Genomic DNA, 12,182 nt, shown 5'->3' on the forward strand with positions numbered 1-12,182 from the left:
ACGTCCACAGGTTTGTTTTTGCATTATGTTTTCCTCTGTAATCTAATAATCTCCAAAAGAGAATGAATTTTGTTTGTTTGTTTTAACTTCATCTGTCACTATCCTGCATTGGCAATTACTAAATGAGCCTGTGTTCTGCATTGCTTTTCCTGAGAATTAACATAAAATGAACCTGTGTTCTGCATCAGTTATCCTGAGAACGACATAATCATTGACAGAGATTTAAGAACACAAAAAGAAAAAATAGTAGATTCCTTCAAAAAAATTGACAAGCAATCAATACCAGCAAATGCCTTTTCATTAGTTCCAAAAGCTGAAGCTAAATCCCTTACTATGGTATTGTATTTTCGTGCATGTGAGAATAGGAAAACCGATCCCGTGTACAGTTTATCTGTGCATCAGGAAAACAGACACTTGCGAAAATTCTCTCAAATCAGTTGCTATTTTTGTTGCAAAAACTACAATATATGGCTAAGAAATTTGGAATGATGAATGATAATCATGCATAATTTGATAGACCGTACATTCATTTCAATTGTACAACAAAATAGTAAGCAAGTTATAATCATTAATCATCTTAAATATTGGTTCTAAAGATAAAATCTTCGCCCTCTAATTCTTCTTGGAAAAGACAAATAGGTGGCACCTCAACCTTCCCACTTGTTTCTTTATCATTCAAAGATCTCTTTCCCTGACAAATAAATGCTGATATATCAGTTCAAAATACAAAGCAAAAAAAACCTATAAACGCAAAAGCAATTAAAATTCTTTAATGTAAATCCTTTCATGTTCTTTACCCCACTTTGCATAACAAAAACGATAACTAGCATACATACTTATAGAAACCAATGAGTCATTTTTTTAGCAGCTCTTATAATGGCTCCTTTGCAGAAGTTCATTCTCAGTCAAATGCAACACAAGCTAAGTGATCCAAGTGTAGATAAGTGGCTAATTCCCAAAATACGCAATAAGATAGCCTCAAGTCCCTAAAAGTCTCAGAGCTTACCTTCCTCAAGATATAGAAAAAATAATGGAACCCATCACCAAAAGTTTTCCACTCAAGAGACCATGTATACTCCGGAGCATCAAATATAGGACGCCTGAAGTGTGGCTGCCGGAGACAAATTTCATGTAAGAATATCGGTATAGAACAAAACCACCATAAATGTCAAATGTACGAGGAAAAAAAATTTGAAATAAACTTAGAATTCTTTTGCTCCACCTGCCCAAAAGAAATTGAGATGAAAATGCCGTCGGGTTTTAGAACCCTGTGAACACTATCAAGCATTGCCTTGACCTGTTTTACAGTTGCAGGTCTTGGATTCCATGGATCACCACTATTAACAAACAGTACATCCTTGAAAGTACAGGAGAAATGAGCAGAAATAAGCATGCATGCTTTCCTCACGAATAAAGTAATACAAAGTTGCATAAAATAAATTTGCAATCAATAATATTAACATGCTGAAAACAGACTTGAATAAGAGATGTCAGTCTTTCTTGTCTGTTTACCATGGTTCCTTTCTCAATAACCACATCAAAACACTTGTCGGTAAAGGGCAGATCTAGCATGTCAGCTTCCAGCACTTTTATTTCTGATGATAAATATGGCAAGAAAAAGAAAATCTAAGTCATAAAACAGTTATAAATACCTTGTTGTTACTGGACATTAGGAACCAACATTTTCAGAGATCGCTGGCATACCAACCTCTAGTTCAAATATTAACTGTATGCTCTTCCATGGGTTTACAAACATTAATTGTAACATTGACGCAGCAATTTATTTTCAGATTTACAAAGGGAAAAGATAAAAAAATCAACCAAGATAACCTATACTTCAACACTTTAACTAAATCAAGTAAACATCAAATATTGATTTTTCAACTACTTAACACACATCACTCTGCCACTGCATCTTGTGTAATGACCAACTATCAAAACCATCTCAACTTTTGAAATTCCAAGAATACAGAACTAAGAAAGCATACATGTTATAAGATAAGCAAATTTGAAACCAACAACAGCTTTTACTGGATGTCAAAACACACACACCATTATATCCCTTGGCAGATAACCGTTGCTGCATCTTCTCCACCGCAACAGCAGACAAATCAATGCATGTTATATCAGTGATCCCATCTTTATACATTTCCTCGCACAGCTGCGAATTCCCACAACCAAGCTCCAATACCTTCATCATTCAATTCTCTTACTATATATAATCACCAAAATCATTCTGAAATCTCAAAAGATTACTCAAGAATTCTATTGAACATAACACCCAATACTTCAAATGCACATGAGAGAAAGCTTATTACTTAGAGAAAATCAAATTATTATGCGATCATACATAAGTCCTTTGGTTAATCAAAATTAGCTTAAATAACTTAAAAAGAAATGCAGAATGAGAGAGGGGGAATTTACAGAAGAGTTGGGAGTGATGTGGGCTTGAATGAGATGTTGGAAATGAGAGTAATCTTTGAACCACTCATAATGTTCCTCTTTTGAGAATCTTTCGTTCCTAAAAAGAAAAGTTTAAACCCAATAACAATTACTATCACAATTATCTTCACAAAGAACAAAAGCAAAGTTGCAACCATTTTGAATAAATGGAAGAAGTGTACATAGCAAGAATCAATTTTTTTTTTTGGGTACCAGTAGTTAGGATCCAAGTAAGCCAGAACAGTGGAGGGAGCTACTTCCTCTTTCTCTGTTGATTTTTGGCTCATATCCATTCCAAAACTTCTCAATTGAATTCCCTTTCTTCTTCTTCTTTATTCGCTCACTGTTCACATACAAAACCCTAAACCCTGTTCTTAATTAATTGGATTTGGGCCTCAGTTCAGAAATTTTTCAATATCAAGCATAAGGGTCGAGAAAATTATTATGTTTTCCATCAAGGTTTAAGGCATCGTTTGGCTCACAAACGAGACGAAGGGAATTTGTCTTTCTTTTTCTTTATTTTTAAAGAAAAAGAATATTAAACAAATTCATGTTCTTTTAAGGAAAAATTATTTAGAATGTTGAATTAAGGATATAAATGAAAGTTCAATAATTCTAATTTCCCTTACTTTTCTTCCTTTCTTTGAGGGAAATGTGAAAGAGTTAACTTTTCTTTATTTTGTTTATTTTATTTCCTTGTTTCCTTTAAACTTTCAACCATTTCATAGGAAAAGAAGTATTAACTAATTGAAAAACTAAAGATAAAATTAAGGAAATCTTTTTTTATAATGGTAACTTGAATTATAAAATTATTTGCAATTCCGATATTTATTAACTAATTAATAATTTAGCTAAATAATCTTCTATTTCTATGTCAATGGCAATAAGTACCCATAATCCAAAGCCCATCTTAATCAACAAATTTATTACAAGAATATATGATGTTGAAACATACAAACATTGAGTAATGGAAGTTAAAACAAAATCTCATACAATGAATAACATAAATGCAAACTTTACAAGTTGTTGGGGGTCTAGCAGCAGTGTTATCTATGGACCAGAAAGAAGATAAAATTCACCATCCTTACATGTTTTATTCAAATATATGTTCTGGTTTGCATCTTCCGTGTTGCACCATTATGGTCAAGAACTGCCATTGAATAAATCACTAAAGTGAAATAAATAGAACAACAAAAAACTAACTGTTTAAATCTAAAATAGCAAGCAATATTCATGAGAACAGACTCCCGCAAGATGTTCAGCTGCTAGCCCTCTTCATACGTTTACATGGAGAGATGCTGAGCAAATTCCCTAAAGCAATGTTATGATTGGCACTTTTGGCGCTCAAATATATTATGTTTCTCTCTGTTTGTTCTTTAGGCTAGGAATTCTTTCAATTTAATTTCCAGCCGGTGATGGAGAAGTTGGAGGCTTCATGTCTTCGTACCTGGTTACAGAAAGGGAAAAAATAACAGAAACAATAACAACAATGCTCAGCTTGTGTGCTTTTGATGTCCTAAGAAGAAGGTCGGCTAGCATGATAACATATCAAAGGAGTAGCTCTTTAGAAATTCATCGGAAATAAACAAAAGCTAAGACATTATGCTTACATGGTATAAGGCGAAAGTGGCCTTGGCTTCGGTTCTGCATTCTGCTGCTTCTCCACTGGTGCTGTTGGAGGAGCGCTGTTGCCCGCCTTAGGCACTTCATTCGTGGAAGATGGTGGAACTGATCCTACTGGTGCAATAGGAGATGGCGAAGTTGGGGGTTTGAGATCATCATATCTGAAAACATAATAGGAAAAAACTAACCATCAATTTTTATACCAAGCATTGGACCAAGTTTTCAGTGAGCAGAGAAGTACACAAGTTGTTTAGCTGTCAATCTTTTCCCAAATTTTCACAGGTTTTTCTTATATAATACTTTGACAATGATATACTTACACAAGGAAGGGTGAATGACCAGAAGAAAATTCTGGGGGAGGATTCTCAGCATCGTTGTTAGCTGTTATTGTTGCTACATCATTGTCTCCAGTGGCTGAGGATTCAACTTTTTCTGTTGATGATGCACCAGAAGGTATTTCCTTAGAACCACTTGGTTTTGGGCTTGGAGAGGTAGGTGGCTTCAGATCCGGATAGCTACAAACAACGTGTCATCTAAGTACTTGAAAATAGCCATATTTTATATATAGATAGAAAGGAAAGTGCTAAAAAATGGCTTACGCTGCATAAGGAGAAAGAGGACCTGCTATCTTTGCTTCAACTGTGGCTGGTTTTGACTCGGGAATTGCGGATGCCAAACCTGATGAGCTTGTTTGAGCATCTATAGTATCAGGCTTTGCCACAGCATCTACAGGACTGCTGCTTTGATTTCCACCACTAGGTCGGATTGGAATAGGAGAAGTAGGTGGTTTCAAATCATCATAGCTGCAAAGCAAAATAATTAGAAGACAAGAAAATGAGAAAGGGAACCATAACAGCATGAACTTTAGATAATATAACAGAAAGAGAATAATTTAATGCTAGAAGTATGCTATGATAATGCCTATGATTTTGGAAGCTTATGATTCACACTCTGTCTAAACCTGCACTACATGTGTTTGAACTAATAAGTAGGACCAGCATTTTTGCCTTACGCAGTATATGGAGAGAGTGGCCTTGACACCGTAGCTTTTGGCTGTTCAGGTTCCTTCTCAATGGCAGAGGTTGGCTCTGAAGCCTCAGGTACAACTTTCGTCGATGGTGCAGGCTCAGGTCCCTCTGCCGCAGCTGGTTCCTGAGTAGGACACTAAGGAACTTAATTGTGCCTTCTAACAGTAATCCATAACATATCTAAATCCCAATTATATAATAGCACTCATTTTCTTATGAACGTAAGACTCGATTCAACAAATTATTCCTAGCATGTGATTTTAACAATACATTTTAAGGCACTATAGACTTTTGATTTCAACCTCTATACTCAAATCTTGTTCCTCCGAAGTTCTTTTTCTTTCTCATGATGCTGCAATTTAATTCTAATCAAGCGAAAAAATGTAGCAATCTTTGCATTCCACATTTAATTTAATACATTGTAATGGCCAGTAGAATAGAATAACCATCTCTCTATCCTCCAGGAAAGTGTTGATGGAGTTTAAGTTTACCTTTGGTTTGATGCGTTGAGAAGGTATTCTCGTGAGAAGCTTATCCATGGGAGTGAGTGGTGCAGTTGTCTCTGCAATTACCTCCACCACTTTACAGTATGAAAGATCAAGATTTTTAGCCATAACTGCCATGAGTTCAGCCACCTGCAATCAATCAACAAGAATGTTTATAGCAAACAGAATGAATCGGTAAAGACAAAATCCTCTGAAATGGAAATTGACAATTTGAAATATTAGATTATTATTATTCGACAGATTTTGCCACCATCAATCAAACTTTGGTCCATAACTGTTGCAGTTTGAACTAGTTGCCTCGCCGTTCACCGCCACATCATAAGAGGTTGAGCTACTCGACACAGCTGAGCCTTATTCTATATCTAGTTGGTTACGGAAGATGATTCATAAAGTTGAACAAATGCTACTAGCACTAATATCTTGAAGAAAAAGAAAAGAGAAGAAAATGGGCAAGCTTGATTTTGCCAAATACCAAACTGGTCCACCAAGGAGCTGTTAAGATTTTTATGATATTCATTAGAAACAAGAAGTTGTTACAAAAACTGAGTCAATGATGTTATCTTACTGACAACTAGCATTGAGTAGAGATTCCTATTGTTATATGCTATTCTTCATAGGAGATGCCAAAAAATGCAGACTAGAAGCACCTCATTGTTTTAGTTTCTCTATCCTAAAGCCTAATATTTGAGTTATTTTCTTTATGATGTTGTTGTTGGTTGACAGTTACATCTAATAAAATTTTAAAAAAAATTGGATGCAAATCTAAAATTTAAACTAAGAATACCTGAAGATTTGACACCTGGCCACCAAATAAAGTGTCTTCCTCTGATAGGGTAATATTATGTGTTTCTTTGTAAGCATCGGTGGGCCGTTCCATTCCTCCAGGTCTTACTATCTGAAGAGAACTATATGTAATCAAATTGAAGCTAAGATAAATAAGCACACACATATAACCTACGAATCAAACATGTCTGTTTGCAGGTAATCTGGAAGTGCTTACAGTGTAAGGGATACCACTGGCTATCAGTGCCTCCTCTGCTTTTCTCTTCCAAAATAGAACTCCCCAAAACAAACTGTAGCAGAAAAAGCAATTAATGCAATGTCAATACATCTCATCGGTGATATTAGTTCATATGCTAATTGTCCTTTATACCAGATTATGATACTTACTTCAAGATAGCTGCAGGAAATCCAACCTTGTTTGTTCCCAATGATGAAACCATGATAAAATGTTTAACTTTTGCGACAGTTGCTGCACATGAGAACAACAGTCAAGTTCCTATAATTAGAGCTTTAAGACAATAAGATGGGAATTAACCTGAGAAATGTTGTATTTACCTGCATCAATAAGGTTTCTGGTAGCCTGATAATCAATACGATAAGGTCCTGTGAAGTCAAACACCTCCTTCTCACCAGCTCCTATACAGCATATAACAATAGATGCATTGCCTAATGCTGCTCCAATCTCATTTGGTTTGTCTAAATCACATTCTATGATTTCAAACTTCTCTATTGCTGGGCTAAATAACAAAGGAGACATGTTAGATTCTATATGTTGGAACACTTTTTCAAATTAAGATCACAATTCTAATGTCTTACGCTGAGCTCCTTCACCATCAAGCTTCATTTGCTTGACGCTCTGCACATGAAATACTCTTTTAATACATACATGAATCTGAAAGAGAATAAATGCAGTATATATATATTTCACAGGCACAATTTTTACCTGCACAAGAGTTTGTGCTCTCTGAGCACTCCTGACACCAGCTCTAACTTGAAAACCAAGTTTGAGAAGCTCCCTGCTATGAAGAACACAATTGTCAAGAACATTCAGAAACTAATTTCTGTTTGGAAATAGAGCAGCAGAAGTGACCTCACTGTTCGCGAGCCAACTCTGCCAGTGGCACCAGCAACAAATGCAAGATTATCATCTTTTATGTCTGTTTCTTTTGGAATTGCCTCGATTGCCCCTGAGCTGAATTTGGTAACCCCTAACAGAAATCCAGGAACATCAATTACACAAGAAGAAGTGGTTTAGGGATTGGCCTTATTTCAGCCTCAAAAACAGAAGGAAAAAGAACAGCAAAGGAACTAAAAGAATAAAAGTACCAAAAACTAAATAGTGTAACAGAAACTATAGTTTCCTATCGCATGAGTCTCCTTATGGTTCAGGCAACACTTCTGAGTTCAACTTATCCACCAATCTTTCTACTTAATTTACCAAGTAGAGACTTCCAAAAACATTAATGCTCTTTGATTAACTTTATCACAGATAAAAAAGGTTAATAAAGAGTACAATGCATTCATTGAGATGATTTTGATTGACTTTCACATGTCATTTGGCTGAGAAGAAGAAGGCATATTAGTTCAAAATTAAATCCCAAAAGTAATTTTTGGCTATAGAAGTTTTCTTCTCATTTTTATTGATTATTTTGATATAATTACAAAACTTCAGCATGAAATTCATGTTTCTATAACACGAGCAAATACATGACATTCATAAAATCTTGAAGTCTGATTAAGAATCCTCTTTCCCTTTAGCATAAGGTCAAAAGTAAATCTTAGTTTATTTTTCAGGGGGGCTGCTTCCCCAAACATCAAGTGAATACAAATGCAAATGCCATATAATTTACAACTTCGTTCTAACGCTTGACAACATTTGAATACCTTTTCCAGCACTAATAGAATAGAACCCCCACTGCCATGGTCAATCTTTGGTCACTACAGTCAAGACAGTTACTTCGATATTGTGGCAATGTGAGAAACAATACAGCATTGGAATTGAAACAGTTTTATACCAAAAGAAATTAAATAAAGTATTGCCCGTACGTGAACACAATTAGAACAAAATTTCTGCAATCGTGAAAAATTCAATTGCAAGGAAACCCGTCTTTTCTTGTTGAAATATGAAATAGGATGATGATGATGATCATAATCAACAAGCATCAAAGCGATCAAAGAGTAAAAATCATAAGATACCCATTTCAAAAACAAAGACAAAATGACATAATGATCAAAATGTGGTAGAGCAGGAGAGCTCTTATACATATACCTGAAGCTTGAGCTTTGATGTCGAAAGTTCTAATCTTTCTAGCATGTGGGTACTTACTGAAACTTGAGAATCTAATGAGCTGACCATGTAGAAAAGTTTTGTGAAGGAACCCGCTTTTAGTTAAAGAGGTGGGTATGGTAGTTATAGCTGACGATTGCAAAGAGTAACTCTCCATACTTTAATGGAGTGAGTTTGTTCCTGCTTAGGTTCTTAGGCTCAGGAACAGCAAAACTCTCCATTTTTTATCATCCTTTTGGTGGGTATACTTTTTTTTTCAGTTTGGTAGTTGTGGCGTTCCCTCCACTCCATGTAGATATGACGGGTCCCATTTCTAAATTGCAAAGTTCCTTTTGGTCTAATGGTCTGTGGCCATTAGCAATTTGGTTTCATGTGGGCTGTGGCTATTTGCATTTTGATTCATTGTTTTGGTCCATTTTATTTTGGGCTGCATAAATTAATAATTTCTTCTTTAAAGCAAAGTTATTATATAGGCAAGAAATATAAGCTTTATGACTATTAATGTAGAGTAAGTATAACAAGATTTTCTGGGCAATTTATGCCCTGCACTCCGCTCCACCTTGCAGTGTGGGCCGGAGGCAGGAACATCCAATCGAGGCACAGTTCTCTACTTTAGTTTTAGTATTTTTTAAAAAAAATTAAATTATAAAAATAATATTATATAATTTAAAATTATATATTAAATAATTTTTATTTATGTATTATATGAATATCAAATTATTTTTTAATTTTAAAAATTAATTAAAACTAAATTTATAAATAAAATAAAATTAATTTATAAAATTAATATTTTATGAATAATAAAGTTTTGATGTCTTTCTTAATATATATAAAATTAAATTCTATGTAAATATTAAAATGTGTTAAAATATAATTATATATATATATATATATATATGTAATATATTATAAATAAATAAAATTTATTATTAGTAACATTTATTTTTTTAATTAGTCATATTTAGAAAATTATAAATCGATATACTTTCGATAAATGATAAGATGAATTGTCTATTAAAGTTAAAAATATTTTATATTATTAATATAACAAATAGTTTTTTTCACATCTTTTGTGAGTATAATTTTTGTGTATAATAAGTTTATAAAATAGAACTTTTACATGCAATTTGCTCTAAATACTGTTTAAGTTTTGAATCATCCTAATCTTAATTAGTATTCGACATATATATAATAATGTTTATAATCTACTAAATATATTAATAATTAGATGATTGATTGTATGTCTTTAAATTGATACGGTATTATGCAGTAACGGAGGAAAATGATAGGAGAAACAGTCCGAGGCTGCCAGGCGAAGAGAGAAAGAGGTACCAGTAAAAGCCATCAATCTTGGAATATTTAAACAATAGCTATAAGTAAGTAGTCTTCTTCTTACTTCCAAATTGGCACCATTCGATTTCATTAAACAATAAAATATCTTAAAAACCATTAAGAATAATATTCTTTATACGTTTCTTTATTATATTAAAAATTATTTGTATATTTTATACTTTATTCCTTTTTAATTTTTAGTTATTAAGAAAAAGGAAGAATAACATATAAAAAAGAAAAAAAAATGTGATTTTAAAAAGAAGAATAATAAACTATTATAAATAATCTTTGGAATTTTAATTACTATTTATAATAAAAAGATTAATTATAATTTAAAAATTTATTAGGAATTCCTTACGCATAATATACAAAGTTATAATATATATTTAAATCTTACAAGTAGTCAAGCTGGCAGAGTAGTCGTCTCCTTTGGCGTCTCCCATTATTTGGATCTACAATTTTTGCATAAGATAGCAACTTTTGACCAAAGAATTTAATAGGAAGGACTCAAATTCGTCAAAAACAAAAAAAAAGAAAAGAAAGAAGGACTCAGATGAGATGATGCTCCATCGAGTCTTATGGTACCTCCTACATCGTATCACACGTTCAGCGAAAGAAAACATACATATTTTTGCCTTTATATACTAAATTATTATTTAGTCGTAAATATAATTTATTATTTTCTCTATTTTATATTTTCTAAAAATTTAAAATCTAATTTAATGAAAAAATTTGCTCATTAATATGTAGAAATAAGAGTACAAAGTGATTGTTGATATACTAAGAGCAGAAACATTATTTATTTGCTGATGATAATTTTAAAATATAATACGAGGATAAAAGGTCACTGTACTAATAATATTTTTAATATAAAATAATATTTAATTCTATAATATAGTAAAAATAAATTATATTGATCGTATTAATTTATATAATATTAAAATTAATTAATAGATATTTTAAAATAATTTTATATTAGCACTAAAATAAAATTTTAAAATATTAAAAAATATTAAATTTTATTTATAAATTTTAGTTTTATAATTATATAATAATAATGACTGTGAGAAAAATACCAATAATAATTAATTATAGAAATTATAAAAATAAAATTATGTATTCATATGCTTTTATATGAGGGTGTTATTTTCTGAGCCTTAAAATTTAACATCTTAATTTTAAGGTGTCATAATTAGATTTTTATTGAAAGCAACAATTAAAAACTTATTAATTAGGGTTTTTCAATATATTTTTTTATATATATGTTTAGTTTTTTATTTTAAAAATTCATATTATAAAATTATATTTCAATTTATTTTTTATTATTTTAAATATAAAGTAAAGAGTAAATTTAACTCTTTATATCCAAAGAGTCAAATTTCACTCTCTATTTTAAATTTAATAAATACACATAATTAATTAATATTTGTAATTTTTATTTTCCTATTGATAAAAAGTAAAAAGAAAAGAGTAAATATATTAAAACTTTCAATATTTATAAAAATAAAATAAACAAAAAAATAGAAATTTATGTGGCAGACCGGGGGGTTATTGGCATCCATTTGCCACATGGATGAGAAGTGGATAAGGAGAGAAGGATAGTCATAACAAAAAAAAAGATCCAGAAAATTAAATGTGATACACAACACAACACACATTTTGGCGTGGGAGAGAGGATGTGGCTTTCTAGCGCTCTCCAACGTTGTTTTTTCATGCCAAAGATCTCAGATGCTGACCGTTCAATAATTCGTTATCTTTGATCTCCAAATCAGACATATAATCCTACTGGTGCTGTTCTTCCGGCAATCTATGGTGACTCGTCCCCTTTTTATCCTTTTCTATAGCCACCTACCTGAATCAGCTTCATGTTTATTCTTTTCACAAACTTCCGCAGCAAAAGAAGCTATCTTTTTTTAACGTGTATATCTAAATTTAATTTAAAATAATATTAAATATTTATTATTTTTTATTAAAATCTATTTGATAATTATTTAATACTCTTTTACAAAATTATTTCACATTCAGAAATAATGAAACTTAATTAAATAAACTAATTTAGAAATGAATGGTAAAGTGTAGACGTGGGGCATTAATTTAAAGACGTCAGGTGTATACTACTTTTATTATTGTATTGTTTTCAATTTTTATGATGTTAGCATATTACCCAACCTTCTATCAATA

At 31.9% G+C, this 12,182-nt stretch overlaps 2 protein-coding genes across 6 annotated transcripts; both read right to left on the reverse strand.

Moving 5' to 3' along the window:
* Nucleotides 1-414: 414 nt before the first annotated feature.
* LOC8279545 (EEF1A lysine methyltransferase 4) lies at nucleotides 415-3,047 on the reverse strand. 4 transcript variants are annotated; one of them, XM_015719088.3, is made up of 7 exons: nucleotides 2,656-3,047; nucleotides 2,425-2,521; nucleotides 2,053-2,161; nucleotides 1,477-1,595; nucleotides 1,223-1,357; nucleotides 1,007-1,111; nucleotides 415-691 (listed from the first exon to the last, which is right to left on the reverse strand). In XM_015719088.3, the coding sequence occupies exons 1-7, from the start codon at nucleotides 2,733-2,735 to the stop codon at nucleotides 578-580; spliced, it is 759 nt and encodes a 252-aa protein (XP_015574574.2). In that variant the 5' UTR covers nucleotides 2,736-3,047; the 3' UTR covers nucleotides 415-577. The 4 variants fall into 4 exon arrangements, with proteins under 4 accessions (XP_015574574.2, XP_015574573.2, XP_015574575.2 ...); XM_015719087.3 differs by having other exon boundaries at nucleotides 2,053-2,191; nucleotides 2,656-3,024; XM_002519058.4 differs by having other exon boundaries at nucleotides 480-691; nucleotides 1,513-1,595; nucleotides 2,053-2,191; nucleotides 2,656-3,007.
* Nucleotides 3,048-3,352: 305 nt separating this feature from the next.
* On the reverse strand, nucleotides 3,353-8,944 carry LOC8279544 (protein TIC 62, chloroplastic). 2 transcript variants are annotated; one of them, XM_048374426.1, is made up of 14 exons: nucleotides 8,652-8,944; nucleotides 7,473-7,590; nucleotides 7,326-7,398; nucleotides 7,199-7,238; nucleotides 6,938-7,114; nucleotides 6,770-6,851; nucleotides 6,600-6,672; nucleotides 6,384-6,494; nucleotides 5,585-5,728; nucleotides 5,078-5,229; nucleotides 4,665-4,868; nucleotides 4,386-4,580; nucleotides 4,053-4,226; nucleotides 3,353-3,889 (listed from the first exon to the last, which is right to left on the reverse strand). In XM_048374426.1, the coding sequence occupies exons 1-14, from the start codon at nucleotides 8,824-8,826 to the stop codon at nucleotides 3,841-3,843; spliced, it is 1,767 nt and encodes a 588-aa protein (XP_048230383.1). In that variant the 5' UTR covers nucleotides 8,827-8,944; the 3' UTR covers nucleotides 3,353-3,840. The 2 variants fall into 2 exon arrangements, with proteins under 2 accessions (XP_048230383.1, XP_002519103.2); XM_002519057.3 differs by having other exon boundaries at nucleotides 5,078-5,217; nucleotides 8,652-8,943.
* Between the last annotated feature and the right edge of the window lie 3,238 nt (nucleotides 8,945-12,182).

The sequence above is a fragment of the Ricinus communis genome, chromosome 5 (assembly GCF_019578655.1).
Source record: "Ricinus communis isolate WT05 ecotype wild-type chromosome 5, ASM1957865v1, whole genome shotgun sequence".
NCBI lineage: Eukaryota > Viridiplantae > Streptophyta > Magnoliopsida > Malpighiales > Euphorbiaceae > Ricinus > Ricinus communis.